The 17,795-nt window shown below is 36.3% G+C and overlaps 1 protein-coding gene and 1 long non-coding RNA gene across 4 annotated transcripts; one reads left to right on the plus strand and one right to left on the minus strand.

Moving 5' to 3' along the window:
* LOC108731675 (uncharacterized) lies at positions 1 to 3,275 on the minus strand. Its single transcript, XR_001937035.1, has 3 exons — positions 2,599 to 3,275; positions 112 to 255; positions 1 to 37 (listed from the first exon to the last, which is right to left on the minus strand). It is a non-coding gene; the product is annotated as an uncharacterized lncRNA (long non-coding RNA).
* A 9-nt stretch (positions 3,276 to 3,284) lies between these two features.
* Lap1 (leucine rich repeat containing protein 7 lap1) lies at positions 3,285 to 17,750 on the plus strand. 3 transcript variants are annotated; one of them, XM_018462094.1, is made up of 10 exons: positions 3,285 to 3,407; positions 4,496 to 4,666; positions 5,084 to 5,219; positions 5,483 to 5,772; positions 6,254 to 6,965; positions 7,480 to 7,670; positions 8,338 to 8,809; positions 9,312 to 10,156; positions 10,575 to 10,661; positions 10,734 to 10,996. In XM_018462094.1, exons 2-10 carry the CDS (start codon positions 4,511 to 4,513, stop codon positions 10,908 to 10,910), a joined length of 3,066 nt encoding a protein of 1,021 aa, XP_018317596.1. In that variant the 5' UTR covers positions 3,285 to 3,407; positions 4,496 to 4,510; the 3' UTR covers positions 10,911 to 10,996. The 3 variants fall into 3 exon arrangements, with proteins under 3 accessions (XP_018317596.1, XP_018317606.1, XP_018317588.1); XM_018462104.1 differs by having other exon boundaries at positions 10,575 to 10,646; positions 10,734 to 10,910; XM_018462086.1 differs by lacking the exon at positions 3,285 to 3,407 and adding an exon at positions 17,289 to 17,750 and having other exon boundaries at positions 4,511 to 4,666; positions 10,734 to 10,912.
* The last annotated feature ends 45 nt before the right edge of the window (positions 17,751 to 17,795 follow it).

The raw sequence follows: 17,795 nt of genomic DNA on the forward strand, positions 1-17,795 counted from the left end.
TCCCTTGTCACAATTAAAGCCTCATTACCTAAGTCACCTGTTTTGAGAGAGACATAAAGTAAACAACACTGACACGGCAAGTATACAAGGGAAGAAAAGAAAGTGAATTACCATATACAACAACCATATGAATCTGTGATACAAACTCTGGTTCCAATAAACTAAAGATGGGCCAGTTACATAGAGCTGAGGTACACATGTTGCCTTACTGGATTGCCTTTTTACTTTGTTTTGTTCTTTGGTATTTCTTTATAGCTGTTTTATACAAGAAGACATATATAAATTAACATAAGATGATACTCTAAATACCCTGTGTTTATATATTTGTAAAAATTTGCTGATAATTAATGAAATGTATCTAATGTATATTTGTATTGTAAATATACAGAACTGGTAAAAAATATTAGGTACCTACATTTTTTTCATCTATCTGGAATTCTTTTTTCTAGATTGTTATCTTTTGATTACCAATAGGCCTGTTCTTTTTGACTGAACTTTTGCACCAGTTCTTTCTTCCTCTTTTTTCCTCCTGGAGAGAAAAGGAAGAAAGATGAACTGGTGCAAAAGTTCAGCCAAAAAGAACAGGCCTAATATTATACGTAAGTTTAAAGGATTCTTGAGACAAAGGCTAATTTACAGCAAATGCTATGAACTTTTAAGCTAAAATTTTTAATAATACTTAATAAGGTACCTAATATTTTTGTTCAGAGTTGTATACAATATAATTATAAAAATAATTCATTTATAAACTAAAATATTAATAAATAATATTAAAGCAAGAAAGAATTAAATCCAGATTAAATCCATTCTGCAACATCTGATAATAATGATTACGTTTACACGTTATCATTAATCAGGTTTACACATTGGCTGCGTTCAGCAGAACGTTTGTTTTGCAACTGTTGGAAGTTTCCTTCGCGCTAATTGGATCATACTTTTAGATCTAGAAGAATGGTCCTATCTCAGCAGACAATCATAAAACGGTTGCAAAACTGTTGAGTCTGCTGAACGCAGCCATTGATAGAGTTAAGTGTTTGTGTTAACTGCTGATGTAATATATACGTCTAATATATACGATAAAATATATACGTCTTATAAACACGATTAAATCCGATTTTACGATACTGATATTATAAAATTTGACTTAACTAGCGTTTATACGAAATGTTTTCGTCAGTAGTTAATAGCATATTATTAAATACTCGATTATCGATGACGTATAAAACATAGGCTGTGTTCCAAAATTAACTGCCAGTACTGAAAATCTATAGTGCACGTGACATAAACTGTAGCATTATCAGTGCTGGCAGTAAATTTGAAACACAGCCATAGTAAAAAGCATTGGCTGTGTCCCAAATTTACTGTCAGCACTGAAAATGCTACAGTTTACATCATGGGCACTAGATCTTCAATACTGGCAATCAATTTTGGAACACAGCCATTAATTGTCTTCTGTAGGACGAGGAATCAATCAACCTTTGAAAATATTCTGATCTAACCATAGGCCTGTTCTTTTTGGCTGAACTTTTGCACCAATTCATCTTTCTTCTTCTTTTTTTCCTCCTAAAGAGAAAAAGAAGAAAGATGAATTAGTGCAGAAGTTCACCTAAAAAGAACAGGCCTCATGACTTACTAAATTTTCTACTTTTTTTCTGATGACTTCTTTTTGATTATTTTTACTTATGTTTAAGTTTTATAGATATTAGTCTTAACCTCACTTTTAATCTAGTTCCCGCCAAAATTTGCCGAAACTTCTCGTATATACATATCAAATTGAAGAGAATGGATTTTATCGACGTTTCCTTAGGCCGGAATCAGATTACGCATTAAAGATTGAGATTGAAGACTAAAGATTAAAATTTGACCACTGAGGACAAAGGAATTTTAGCTCCTATTGTTTTGATTGATCAAATTTCAATCTTTCAATTTTCAATCTCGATCTTCAATGCATAGTCTGATTCCGGCCTTAGAGATGCTTTTTCATGCTGACGCTCGACGCTCATTTTCAGTGTCAAAAAAGATCACGTGATCAAAATTGACACTTGATTAATTTTTATCGCGTGATATGTTTGTTATCAATTTTTTATCACGTTATCTATTTTAACACTAAAAACGAGCGTCGAACGCCAGCATAAAAAACACCTTAAGGTCTGTTCGCGTTGCTTTAAAATAGTTTAAAACACTGTTGCCAAGTCTGTTCGAAAGTTATATTGCAATTTTCTTAATCTTTTGAGTTGTATTTGCGCTTTTTTGTATTGCCCTCTCCAAAAGTCACTCGGAAATTCTCTCCTAAACTTTTTGTATCCTCAAAAAATCTCGCGGTAAAAAGAAAAACTTTCGAACCTGATAGAAATTCTACAAAATTGACGACACTACTTCAAGTCCCCAAAAAAATTTTGCATTTAAAAGATCTGGTTTTTTTTTTAGCTAAACTTGCACGGTTCATCTTTCTTCCTGTTGGAGAGAAAAAGATGAACGATGAACCGTGCAAGAAGTTCAGCTAAAAAGAACAGGCCTAAATAGATATTCGGGCGTTGAAGTGGGAGAAAGCGAGGATGCTGATTGCGAGTACAAAAAGTGTAAGTAATTCGAACAAACCTGTTGTACGTACGTCAGTCAATGGTGGAATGATATATTAATTCCATCATGCGTCAGTTTCTAGCCATTTCTAGCCTCCACCGCGCGTTCCCCTACCTCTTTATGCCCTTCGTAATCGGCCTCGACTCGGCGTCGATCATTGGAGTATTTGGATTGTAATCTCGCGCGGTGCTTGGCCGCTCTTGCGGTACCTTCGGAGTTCGGTAGTTCGGTAGGATTCACGTGAGAGGTGTGACAGTATCGTTATCCCATCGGCATTTGCGTCTCGGAAGACACGGATTCCCGCGGTCGGCGTGTACGGCGCCGTACGTCGTACAATGAGGAGGGAGTGAGATATGCGCGTGAGAAGATCGACGGTGTTGACGAGGACGACGGCGGCGGTGACGAGGAGAAGAAGGAGGAGGACGACGACGACGGCGGCGAAACGCCGACGAATCATCTCTTGACGTTCCTCGCGCCGGCGTCTCACGTTCGCACCACAACGCCAGGCTTTCACGGCGATCACTGCGAATCCGCTGAGTACGCTCGCTCGCGCAGCGGGCCCGGGACGAGCCAGGTCGGCCAGGTCACCGTTTACACCGGCGATGCCGATACCCGCGGGCGACGCGATGATCCACGGCCGCAGCCCGCGGCGCAGCGGCGGTGCGACGCGGTGATACGGCGATCGGCGACTGGAGATCGCGGCGGCGGCTCGGTGCCCCCGCGGATCATCATCGTCGTCGTCGTCGACGGCGGCGACGACGTTCTCGCGAGCGGTGGGATCTGCCCCACCTTGGATCGCGGCCGGATCGTTCCTGAGACCACCGCAGGTATAACGGTTCTTCCCGGTGCTTCCCACGGTGTCCCGTTCGGAAATGTGGTGCAATTTATTTGTTGTGATTAATGTAATAGACATACATTCGACGTAAAAAAAGTGAGATTCATAATAAAGATTATTTACATTGTTGAAAAAAAAAAGAAATTTGCTTCGTTACATGTAATGGAAGCAAATTTCAAGCAGATACATTAAAAATATTTAATGTTATCAATGGAAATGAAGTTATAAGTAACTTAAGTTTAATGTTTACTTATATTAAATTTCATGCAAATCTATATAAAATTTAATAAAAAATGTACTAAACTTCGTAAAAAAAATTTTTATGAAAAGTACACTAAATTGTACATGTACACTAAATTGTACATGTACACAAATATACTTTTCAGTTGCAGAATATTAAATTTAATTTAGTGTCATAAAATTGAATTTAATTTGTGTAACTTAAAAGTACATTAAATGTCTCATGACATTTTTAACAGTATAGATAATTATTATTAATGTAAATATTTAATATTTTTAATACCATTTGTTTAAATAATTATAATTATATATAATTTGTTTGACATTCGGATTAGTATCTAATACTTCAACCAATTTGAATATCAAATAAATTATTATTAAATAATCACTTATTTAATTAGGTATGATTTGTTTGGTATTCACATTGATTGAATAATTATTAATACTAATCTGAATACTAAATAAGTTATAATTAAATAATAATTTACTATGAATAATGACGAGTGAAATTGAAAAATAAGATTGAAAAACTTAAAAGAGTTTTAATATAATACATAATTAAACAAAGAAGTTTATCGGACAAGTTAAAAGACTTTTTCTATGAAAATAGAGAGATATAGAATGTCGATTTAAATTTTTAATTCTTTGAAAATAATATTATGATGTCGAATTTGTGTTGGAGTTTTGTTGAAATTTTATATGATTTTTTGTGCTTGTAATATATTGAAAGTTGAACTCTAAACTATATAAATGAATTAACTAACTTAATTTATTATAGTTAGGAGATATGTGAATTATTAGAGTTATAATTAATGTCAAGTGTGATCGTGTCGTTTCTAGTTTTACACACATGAAATGGGTAGCTCTTGGTGGCAGTGCGCTGCGTGTCTGAGAGCTCAGGAAGAAGACGTCTGCGAGCTACAGCTGAATCATTGTAATCTCTACGATGTACCACCCGATGTGTTCATTTACGAAAGAACGTTGGAAAAGTTGTATCTCGACGCCAATAGAGTGAGTGCCGCGTCCACCTTCTCAGAGCCAGTCTCCTGCTGATTGTATCGTGCAATTAGTTGCTTTCTATTTATACCAAAACTCAAATAATGCTCGTTTATAATATCTCATTTATGACTCAGTAGAATGTATGTTCCTTTTCATTTTGACAAATAAGATTCAACTGAGTTTTTTATTTATCTACAATCTGCACGAACTTAAGACCATATATTTCACTGAGTCTTATTAACTCACATTAAACGTGAGGTTTATAAACCTGTGTTGTCATGAACTTTGTTCAAAGTAAGAAAGTAGGGGCGTCATTATCTAAGCATAAAATACTCATAACTTTAGACTCAATATTACTTGTGTGAAAATAAAAAGCAACTATTATGACAACACACTCAACATTTCTTATTTCTTTTCGTTCTTCCTCAGATAAGAGATCTTCCCAGACCGCTATTTCAGTGCCACGAATTGAGAGTACTGTCGCTTAGCGATAATGAAATCACTATGTTGCCACCTGCCATAGCATCGTTGATCAACCTGGAATACTTAGACCTCAGCAAGAACAGTAAGTACATCTTGGATTTGAAGATCTCGTCGCATGCGAGATGTGGTACTTTCCTGTTAAAAGACACAAGTGTCTTTGCATCTTTGTTATTCATGAAATGTCAAAAAGAATAAAACGACATTTGTATCAATATGACTCCTAAAAGGAAAGCAACTGTATTCTAAAAACTTTATGGTACAATTTTATTGGTCGATGTGGTTTCTTTATGATCGAGATGTAGATTAACTGTACTTATATTTGATTGTAATGTACTTCTATTGCAGGTATAAAGGAGTTACCAGACAGCATAAAGGAATGCAAAAGTCTCCGCTCGATAGATATCAGTGTCAATCCCTTCGAACGTTTCCCGGATGCTATAACACATATCGTCGGCTTGCGCGAGCTCTACATAAATGACGCGTACATAGAATACTTGCCGGCTAACTTCGGACGACTGTCAGCCTTGAGGACGCTCGAACTGCGGGAGAACAACATGATGACGTTGCCTAAGAGTATGAGCCGTCTGGTGAATTTACAAAGGCTCGATATCGGCAACAATGACTTCACGGAACTAGTAAGAACGCACCTTTTGTTACAAAGTCGTAGCCATTTTTTAATTTACTTATTTTTTATAACAAATTTTTTTATAACAAATAAAAAGTACAAATACTTTTTGTTCTCACTGTATGTATATCCAGAAAGCACTGAAGAATATTCAATAAACAGACCAAAAAATAAGCAAGCATGTAAATTATATGTTTAAAAATAACATACTTATTTCAATATAAGCATAAAGTTTAATGAATTTAATCATTAAATTTAATATTCATATATATATTGAAATAAATTTATTTTATTTTCTTAAAAACATACCTATTTTATTCGTTTTTTTATTTGTTTATTAATATCCTTTTATTGATATTCAAGTTAATAGAGAAAATTCATAGTAATTGTATCGAATCCATTAAATGACATGAACTTCAGTACAGGAATTTTTATTTCAATTTTATGTGTAGAGAGTTATATACGTGTTATATTTATATTATTGTTTTCAGCCTGAAGTTGTTGGAGATCTCATCAATCTCACGGAACTATGGATCGACGGTAACGACATCAGGCGTGTCCCGGCAAATGTCGAGCAGCTCTACCGCTTGAACCATTTCGACTGCACGATGAACGCGATACACGCGCTCCCGATGGAGATACGCGGCTGGCGCGACATCGGGATCATGAATCTGTCCTCGAACGAGATGTACGAGCTGCCCGACACGTTATGCTACCTGCGCACGATCGTCACCCTCAAGATCGACGACAATCAATTGAACGCACTGCCGAACGACATCGGCCAGATGTCGAGCTTAGAGGAGCTTATAATCACTAAGAACTTTCTCGAGTACTTGCCGTCTTCGATCGGCTTGCTACGCAAGCTGCACTGTCTCAATGCGGACAATAATTATCTGCGCGCGTTGCCCGCCGAGATTGGCAGCTGCACGTCGTTGTCTCTGCTCTCTTTGCGATCGAACAATCTGACGCGGGTGCCGCCCGAATTGGGCCATTTGTCCTCGCTGCGAGTACTCAATCTCGTCAACAACTGCATCAAGTTTCTTCCAGTTTCCATGCTGAATCTCAGTAACCTGAAAGCATTGTGGCTGAGCGACAATCAGAGCCAGCCATTAGTGCCGTTGCAGCAGGAGTTCAATTGCGAGGAGGACATGATGGTGTTGAGCTGCTTTATGCTGCCACAGAAACCGCGGCAAGACTTAGAGCGTGAGTGTTTATTATTTCCGTTTTTAATACATAGTTTGTTTAATTTATTTAGTTTAGTTTCAATTAATATCTCTTTACAAATTCTCACTTATCACAAATAATAGCTTGAAGATCTTAACTTATAGAATAACATTTGCATTTCTTCCTTTAACATAGCTTTATTTAAATATTTTTTAATATTTCTTTGTTTGTATCTAAACTAATAAAAAACAGCTTGTTGCTTGCCTCAGTTTACACTGTTGCAAAAAAAAAACACGCTTTATCAAGCTTATGCACATCTTCAATTAACAATAAAAATGCAAAATTTATTCACGCTGCTAGTAGAAGAGGGACAGGAAGAAGAGGAATGAAATGGTAAGATATTAAGTATAATTACATGGTAAGATAAAATGACATGGAATAGTGCCTCCGTTGAGAAACATCGCGCACATTCGTCAGTATTTTAGTCTTAGACATATTTTCTTTTTGTATTAATTGTATCTTCGTGTAGTAATATTTATAATTTCAATTTTAGAAATGGCACAAACCGCAGGACCGATTTCGAGTTCGATCATCGGAAACGGCAAGAGAATATGTTTCGCTGCTGAGGTAGATTCCGAAGTCCCCAGGCAACTTCATCGAGCACCGACCCCTTACCCTAAGGAGCTACGCAATCTTGCTAGACACGCTCGTAATCTGCATCATCAGTCCATTCATGATCAAAGAGTAAGCACTTGTTGCTCTTTTGCATCAAACTCCTTTTTTTTAAATAATACAGTTGTATTGTGTGTGTTTGCCACAAACACATTTATGATATATGATATTTTTGATATAGTATTGATATGATATGTGATATTTCATATGACATGATATTCACATGGTATTCATGATATGTGATATTTCATATGATATATGATATTTTTCATGATATTTTTCATTTTATAATTAGAGTATCTCAAAATCCTTATGTTTAAGTTAGTCACATGAATTTGAAACAAAAATAGAAGTTTTAGTTTAAAAAATTTTAAACCTTGACCTGACTTTAAGGAAATCTTCTTAAGGTCAATGAGGTCACCATCTTCTTTCCTCCTAGTAACTGAGCAACTTTGTTTCATACATTTTTATCTTGAACTTTAGGATTTTGAGATATTCGAGAATGAATTGGATTAAAATGGACTTTATATATTTCCTTGAATAAATATTGAAATTTTAAGTTTTATACTGTTATGTACATTATTTTTTTAACTTAATCAATTATGTAATACAATATTAGATTTTATGTTAAATCTTTGCTTATTAAATAATAAACTTCTATTAAATAAATAAATAAGACACGGTTAAGAGAATCGCTAGTTTAATTTTGTCGTACTAATACATATCATGTTTTCGACAGAACGTACCTTTGTCTACAACCTCTGTCGATCGTCACACGGCAAAGAACTACAGCAAGAGCAACAGACCGGCCGATCCTGGAGCGGCGGAGCACTCGGTTTCCGAGGAATCGTCCGACGAGGCAAACAAGACTGTGCTAGCGAAGGAGAAGAGCCCAGACATCCGGGAGGCCAAGTATATCCGCAATCCCACGTCTGATTATGTCGTGAAAACGCCTACGGTGGCCGATTACGTCAACTCCACGTGGAAACCGGACGAGTACTCCAAGGCGAACACGGCGAAGATAGTAGAATCTGAGAAGTTCATTGAGCCCTATAGAACGACGATGTCCGTCGACGTGACGGACGGCAAATACGGCGAGCAGACGCGGGTAGCTGTTGCGCCGAAATGCGACGTACCGCCAGCTCCGCCACCGTACCACATTGCGGCAGCATTCTCCAAAAAGGCTGCTCTTTTCCAACAGTTTAATAACCGTACGTTATCGTTATTTATTAAAACCAACGAATTAAAAATTGTATGACACTAAAAAGTAACTTTATTGACAAAATCATAAATAGATAGGTAGGATTTATTATAGTTCTAGACAAACCCTCTAAAAATATTATATAAAATAAAAAGAAAAACAAAGAAAAATGATAAAGAATATTTAAAAAGTACATAAAAACTACAGTACAATAAGTAATTTGACATGAGATAAAAAATTTTAAAAATATCAATAAAATAGTAAAAAAAAGAAGCGATAATGTTAGATGGATTACCGGTATGATGAATAAAAGAGGTATTGGTATACCCCACTTCTATGGAATGATTTCACGCGAATGACATTATGATAGAAACACCTTGCAGGATTTCTGTGCAAATATTTCTTTTACTCGCATATTTTGATACTGCTTGCGAGCAATTGCTTTGTTTTTAGACTTAAGTTTAAAGAGAAAAAAAAATGAAAATTCAATGTTAATCTTCACCTTTTTTCAGCGATCGAAGCGGATACGCATTTGGCTCCACCTTCGTTACCTTTCAACTCGCTCTTAAATTCGACCGGACCATTACCGGATGTAACGAAACAGAAAAACTTGGATGCAAACGCGGAATCGGCGAAAGCCGAGGAATGCGCGTCCGTGTCATCGGGCGACCGGACAAATCTCGTCAATTCGAATGATAAGCTAACGGATAACGAGCAGATGAGTTCTCTTGATCAGATCAGTATGGACCAGAATTGTACACCAATCTCTGATCCCGACGCCGATTCCGAACTGAGCGATCGTGCCCTCAGGCCGAGTAAAATTCCCGTTCTGAAGACGAAACACACGGAGAACTCAGGTAACGATACAAGCTCGAGTAGAAGTGTCTCCAGAGAGGATTATGACGCTAGTAGAACGTTGAACGTGTATTCCGGTATACCCACGTCGCCGGTCACGGGGAAGAAGTACCGCAGTCCGTTATCGGTGCCGGTGAAGCCACTCGATCGATCGAAGAAGCTGACGAACGGGAATGCCTCGAGCAACAGTCCATGCGAAAATACCAATGTCCCAACTGATGCGTCGATGAACATCGATCGAATGAACACTCCCGTTCAAACAAACAGGAATGTCGTCGACGCATCGAGCGTCTCTTCTCCCGCTACCGTTGTCGCTAAGAACGAGAACAATTCGGACCGAGACATGTCGAACCACAGTACGAACGGCAAGTCTCAAAGCGACACGAACTTCAACATCGAGAACTTCAAGGAGCACACGAGTCCTGCGTCGAACGAAACACCGAGCTCGGAGAGGAAGCCGAAGTTCAAGTGGATGTTTGGCCCTCACAAAAACGCGAATGTGGTAGGTAGTCTGGTTTGCGAGAAATGTAGAGAACGGAATCCCATACAGCATAAATAATATGGCAATATTGTAAATATTGCGACGTTCTAACTGTGACACTGCAACGTTGCTGAAATGCTTTGTGCTGTATAGGATACATTGAAAAATGCGATATCATTTTTTATAAATAATTTTTAAATAGCATACCACAACGGAAACGTTATAAAAATATATGTAGGAAATAGAAAAGTAGAATTTTAACAAATTTAAGTACTGAAGAAGATTAAAGATTAATTTTTGGAAATTATACTTGTGTTAAAAATAAGGAAATTTTTATATCTTTCTCTATGAATTTCTCTATAGTTAAAAATAATTCTAGTTATAATAGTTGTGAATATATAATGACTTTTCTAATTTTGATATTTACGTTATTTTGCAGCTGCCTGTTCAAGTGAAGAAGAATCCAGGTCTCGGTTTCAGTATAGCTGGCGGGGTAGCGGGTGCAGAGACCGTACGTGTTACTGATGTAATTTATACATTGAATTTTATTCACGCATTAAGAGACACGTGAAAGAATAACATGGTCTTTTTGTCGCAGGGAATAATCGTGACGAAGGTGAATCCCGATGGGCCAGCTCAGGGTACTCTTCGGCCGGGAGACAAGATCCTGGAGGTAGACGGCATCGACTTCACCAAGTCGGATCACAATAACGCTGTCGCCGTTCTTCGCGCCACCGGTGCTGTTGTATCTATGATGATAAGTCGCCACCAATGATTGTAAGTTATTTCGGAGAAACAAAAAAAGGGGAGAAGAAAACTTTTTCTAATTCTTTTAGATCACGTACGATCGCTTTACACACTTCAGACTGAATACATTTTATATATATAGCTCTATGATACACATATACATATATATATTTAAATATATTCTTTAATCAAATCTGTAAATCGATAGGTAAACGCGTCACGTTCGCGAGAAAACGAGAGAGAGACAGACAGCGAATATCGCCGAGATTACTCGCGCTGTTGTGAATCCGCGACGATATTCGCGTGGATAGACAAAAACGGGACACCCCATACACACGTGCATCTATATATTTGTGTTGAGTAAGATTGTGTGTAAAACAAGCTAGGATGTAATTCGTTTTGCGATTAACACGGCGCGATAAAGTGATCGATCCTCCCCCTGTGAGAATAATAATGAAGTATGTTATTTTTCAAACAATCTTATCTATGAGCAGATCCATCCCGCTTGCTTATGTAGCTCCTCCACGAGTAACTACGACTAGAACAATAATGTCTTTCCTGAAAGCTCTCTAATTTCGAGACACGCACATCCGCGCGCGCGTGTGAACGATGATGTTGGTAGACTAGTTGATTTACATATATCTATATCTATATGCGTTCTCCTCGATGGGAGTGCCGACAATGTGCCAGAAAACAAAGTACTATTTATTATCCATATACATAACATATTGAGAAAAAAGATATATATACTATACATATATAAATATATACATATATTATATATAAACAAATTTATCTGCAGACGAGCCAGATAAGGCTCCCATGGATTCCTGGGCGGTGTAAATAAGTCTCTCGATCTCGATTGTTCCCGCGTGTTAAGATATTTATTAAATACATATTTCCACTCGGTGTTTCGACGGCAAGAACTTCGCCTTCAAACTCGTAGTTTAGGGTCGATTTCTTAATGTGGAACGCTGAAATATATATATATGATACATAAAATTTTTTTTATTTTTTATGAAAACGAGCTATCAATTTTACAAAATGGATAAAAAATGTTTTATCCTTTTTTTTTTAATTTGAGGATCTTATTTAATAAAATTTTAAATTAGAAACTATAATGTGAAATTCTAGTTTTAAACTTTATATTTAAATTTAAAATTAGAATAAATTAAGACTGTTGAGTTTAAATTTTAGTTTTAAAATTACACAAATATTTAGAAGCACATTTTTATATGAGACATTAACATTCTAATTTTTATAATTAAATATATTTATTTTTAAAATACTAAAATACAGAAATTATGAAGTCAAGAGAGTGGGCTGCGATCAAAGTTTTGCTAAAAGAAGGTTTGGCTTACAAAACTTCTCGGAGAATTTGTGGGTGAAGCTCTTCGAAAATGTTACACGGAACATCCTGTTCTTTTGAATGAAATTCTCATTGTGAGATACATATAATGTCGTCGTGCTGTACTTTGTTGTAGTCAAATCATTTCTAACGTAATCCGCGTGCATCGCGATCTTTATTAGTTGTTGACTATAATAGTTGTTATTGCGTATGGCAAAGCTATAAATTCTATAATTCGATCAAGGAATGCTATGAAAAAGAACAAGTATAAGACTGTTGCGAGTTGAGTAGAATTTGGGATGTTCAGCCGAATGTTCGATTACGAACGAAATGCTCGTCGCTTTTCGGGATCAGTTTCGAATGATATCTGTTTTAGATAATCGAGCATTCAGGGTTACTGATAATAATTAAAAGCGCCTTGCTCTGTGGGATCCTTGTCACATTCTTGTCTGGTGTAGGGGAGAAAAGAAAATATTCTTCTATGTGCCGTACTTATATCGATAATGTTTATACTCGTCAGTGTCGATGTCAGTCTTCGGACGTCCAACAATTGTGGCGTATTATCCACTACGAATCTCTCTTCCTCTCTCGCATTTACGCCCCTTTTCAGATTTACCTCGTATTGCGAGAGATTGCTGTTCGATTGTTAATTAATCCTTAAACACTGGCGCGCACTTTTGTGACGTCAACGAAGAATATGGCTAATTTTTCAATTACCATGTTGAAGATCATAGTTTTTTTTTCCCCGAAGAATTCTTAGCTAGTTTTGAACTGGTGCAATAAGTTAAACAAACTATATCTATCTCACTTTAACTTATTGCACCAATGTTTACCAATTCAGAACTTGGGGTGGAAAAAGAACAGACCTCATGTAAAAGAATATTTTTTTTAACATGTGATAATTATTTAGAATACGGGTCTTATTCTAGAATCTTAATAAAAATGTACTTATTCAACGCGTTTTCACTCAAAATGAAAGAATCTGGCAAAAAAATCATCTCCACTCGATATAACGTTATGCATACATTCTGCGTTAATTAGACAAACTCTATTTCACAAACACAAATTCACTGCTAATGCAATGAATTTGTGTGTTTAAAGTGCTTTTGTGTCTTTAAAGCAAGCTTTTGTATTTTTAAGGCAATAATTTTGTGTTTTTAAAGCAATGAATTTGTATTAATTTTTAAAGCAGTGAATTTGTGTAATTAAAGTAGAGAATATTTATTTTTAGGAATTAATTGATCAGGATTTAGGATTAATTGGACACGTGACCACCGCAATAAGTTAGAGTGAGACAGTCGTAGTTAGTTTGTTTCACTGTAACTTATTGCACTATTTCAGAACTAGTTCAGAATTCTTCGAAAAAGAACAGATCTTACGTAGCGCTGCAGCGCGTCAGAATGACAGATATCTTAATCTCTAAAATATCAAACTTTAACGCTTAATATCTCGGTTCACGAGGCCGACCGCCGCATTTTTTTTGCCAGATCCTTTCATTTTGAGTGCAAAATGAAAGGATCTGGCGTCGAATGGGTACATTTTTGTTAAGATTTTAGAGTAGGACCCGCATTCTAAATAATTACCAATGAGTAAATTAATTGGATAATGTACAGACGTTTATAAATTGTGAGAGTTGTGTCTTTATTAGATATGTATACGATGGTTATTATTTTATAGATGTACGAATACACGTTAATTTTATAAAAGTTTCACCTACTCGCGCCAATGATTAAGGATGTCAAATGAATGTGTACGTGTACCGTTACTCGATCTTTTTTATCATTAATGTTCTTAGACTGTCGAGACCACGAAACGCCTTTCGGAACCAACGCGACTAATTTGGCGATTACTCGCGTTTCTTCCGTTGATATCCCATTGAAGGAGCAAACTTGTACCTTTCGTAGAGAATGTCCACCGCGACGATTGTTAGTCGAGCGTGATATTGCCGATCGACGGGCGAGATAAGACGTTTTTCTACGTCATGTCGATAGAAGAAAAGTGATAAGAGGAAGAGTCGCGGTGGAGAGGAGGACAAGAAGAGCGTAGGACTGAAAAATGGTAGCACAAATAAAAATCGTTATTCGGTTATATATATATGTATGTTGCGTTTATATATATATTGAGCGTATTGTTATAATCTAAACCGGTGTGAATGCAAGACTATGTACGTCCTGGCGTTCCGCATCTTTCCTCTGTTAAAGATTTCTTCCACAAGTTTCTGGAATATCGCTTTTATTTTTAAGGTAAACACAAATGACTCTCTGTTTATCAATCTCTAGTATAATTTATTTTTTTAATATTATTAACGTCAAGCCATTTAATATAGTTAATCAGAGATCAGGATGAGGATGTCTATTTTTATTGCGAATCCAAAAAGTCCTGGCGATCGAGAATGTCAGATCAAAAGATCAATTAGACTACAGAGGAAAGATATCGTGGGTATTTTGGGACTGGGTGTTAGGTAATTAATTGTTGTTACTAAGTTAGTGTCTGTCTATTTGTATCTTCATTCGTCGGTGTTATGTATTATAAGGTTTTACGGTAAGTTCACGTAAGCCGTGTACCGATCAAAGAAGCCGTTTCGTATTTCGATTTCCGCGTCGGGAGTTAGTAGGATTATTCGTACCTAGTCAAACCCGATAGCAAACGTTAGTTGTTCTTCGCCTACTCATATCGATACAATTTCATTTTGCGTTGCGTCTTACGTCTGTCAGTGTCGTTAACAATAGCCTGAACTTCCAATCAATCTGATTATATCAAAGGCTCTTAGCGAATCTCTTCCTTTTTCTTACTTATAGGTTCTCGCGCGATTAGTTCTCACACAGCATTAGCTCGTTGCTCTTCTCATTCTGTTGCTACATTTAATTCCGTAGAAACGCGAAGGAATATACTTGGGTTGATCAAAACATTCGCCCGTCCCCTCGATCGATTTCTATTCTACAAAGAGACAAGGACGAGCGCTTTTTCGATCAGCCTAAGAATCATACTAGAATGTTTCAGAGGGACGGGATAAGGTACGTGTTGGCTGACGGAGAAGTTTCCACTTTCATGGACCACGAACATACATATGTACTCTTTTCTACTACTCTAAACTAAACAGACTGACTACCTTTTGGATACCTGTTACATGTTTAACGGCGTTTCCGACCGGGACGTGGTTTTAATAATCGCCTCCCCGAGCGATTGGTAGAGACAAGTTTCATAAAATTGATTGAAACCGCGTTTGTGAATTCGATCTCTGAGATGAGAATATTTTCCGAAGCTTTATGTTAATTATCTCGCGGTAATTATATGTCGAACGAATACGGATCCCGCACGGAAACGCCGTATTATAAGCGACGCTCGCTATCGTTATTGATCGGAGTGAATTGCGAATCTAAGATTGAACGCGTGACTGAAACTCCGAGTTGTACCCATGAGTGTATATACAATAAGCGACTAATTGTATGCATATGTAAGCAAACGTTGAGAAAGCAATCAAGTGGTCGTACCATTTTACTTGCGATACATTTTGTGTTTTTAATTCTTTACTTATTTTTATCGTGTCGAACGAATTTCTGAGCGAATCGGTTTTTTTTTGTGCCAGAGTATTTTCTTTCTTTTTTCTTTTTTTTCCGATGATTCAGCGATCAATGCGTTTTATTAAGTATTACGTTTCGCAACGTCCGCGTTTATCCGAAGAACGATTTGTCTCTGAACGGTACAACCACTTCGTTAGCGTACGTTAATTATGGTTGTCACATATGAATAATTTATAGTTTGTAATGGTGATCGATGTACAAACAGATACTCACGTTCTACTGCGCGGACGTCTTCTGATATACAATTACTATTGCATTTTGAATATGTTAGTGGAAGATGTCTGACCTTTAACGAGAAGTCCTAGTTGGTTGTGCAGCAATAAATAAATTAATATTTACGTATAAAGTGTGTGAACAAGTCTCTAGTTTCACGCATCTCTCCACTAATTCTGTATCAAGAAACGATGCAAATGTTTCGATCGTTTCATAAAAACATGCACGGGAAAAAATGATGTGTTAACAGCATTAGTTATAATAGTAGTCTAATTGAAAATAATTTTGCTAATTTAATGACGGTATTTCTGAAATAATAGTATTTTAACATAATTAAACAGCATGTTGTGTTGCTTCATTAAAACTGCTATTAAATTAATAATATTATTTCCATTTAGACTGCTGCTAAAACTTATTTTTTTGTGAAAAAGGTTCCTTCTTTTTGTTTACATATATTACGTTACATTTCATTGTAAAATGTCCATTTTTTGAAACGCTCTTTCAAGGTCTAATAATAATTTTATTGTGTCCAACAAAATTGGTCAAGATAGATGAGTGATATAAAGACAGAAATGTACACATTACATGCAAAAGTTAAGGCATTAACAAGATTAATGTTATGATACTTCTTGAAAAATGTAGAGTAATAGCAAAACATGGCGAACTTAAAATATAAAATAGAGATATAGTACAAAATATAAAACATATCAATCATATCGATATGTAAAGGAACATAATTCTCTTTCACAAAGATAGTTTTCGTAAGATAATGATTTTTAGTGTGATAGATTCGTAGAAACATAACAACTTGAAAAATCGTTGGAACTTAAAGTTACATAATTTTAAAGCTGAACATTATAATTTGCGATACAAATTTTGAGCCTATACGTATATATAAGATCTACCTGTCGATCGCTAAATTACATAAAAAACTGGGTTTCAACGTACATATTATACAATATTTATGTACGAAGCCGACAATACATTTTTTTCTTTTTATTTGATCATGATTATCTTTGATGAATTCACCTTCGTACATTAAAACGAGATTATAAAAATTATGGCGAAAGTGTTAATAACGTTGTTGATTTTTATATAAGTAACTAAAATAAAAATCAACTGCATTATTAATACACTCAATGTATCAAAACTCGAAGATAACCCGCGTAACTTTCTTAAAGAAAATATACGTGGAAGTTCTAAAAGTCTTCCAACGAGTTATCCATCAGAAAGCAACTTTATCTTTACCATGAATTTCTCGCAGAGTATACCGCACTTCGTCTACAGTGATGAATAGCAACGTGGATCAAGTGATGTACTACCGAAACGATATGAAGGACTCTTTGATGGAACGGGGCATCTCTCTAACTCTTACGCCGTTCTTCATAAAAGCAGCCTGACGAGTGTTGGAACAGTATCTCGAATTAAACGTTTGGCTCGATGAGAAGAGCCAACAACTACAGGTTCTGGACAACCATAATATCGGCATCGCCATGGACACTCCGGATAGCTTAGTTTCGAACATCAAGAATGTGCAGAACCTCAGCGCGATCGCGCAGGAGCTGAACAGACTTCAGGAGTGTGACAGCAGGTCATCGATACCGATCTGAGCAACACAACCTTTACGTTGTCCAATATAGACGTGGTAAGTGCAGACACATGAAAAGACAAATTATGATCAACGTAAATTACGAATTAGTATAAACTATGTTTACGGCAGTTTGCGCTAAACGCAATCTTTACTACGCTAAGTTCTGAACCATTATTAAAT

Source organism: Mycetomoellerius zeteki, unplaced genomic scaffold, assembly GCF_001594055.1.
Source record: "Mycetomoellerius zeteki isolate Tzet28-1 unplaced genomic scaffold, Tzet1.0 scaffold101, whole genome shotgun sequence".
Taxonomy (NCBI): Eukaryota; Metazoa; Arthropoda; class Insecta; order Hymenoptera; family Formicidae; genus Mycetomoellerius; species Mycetomoellerius zeteki.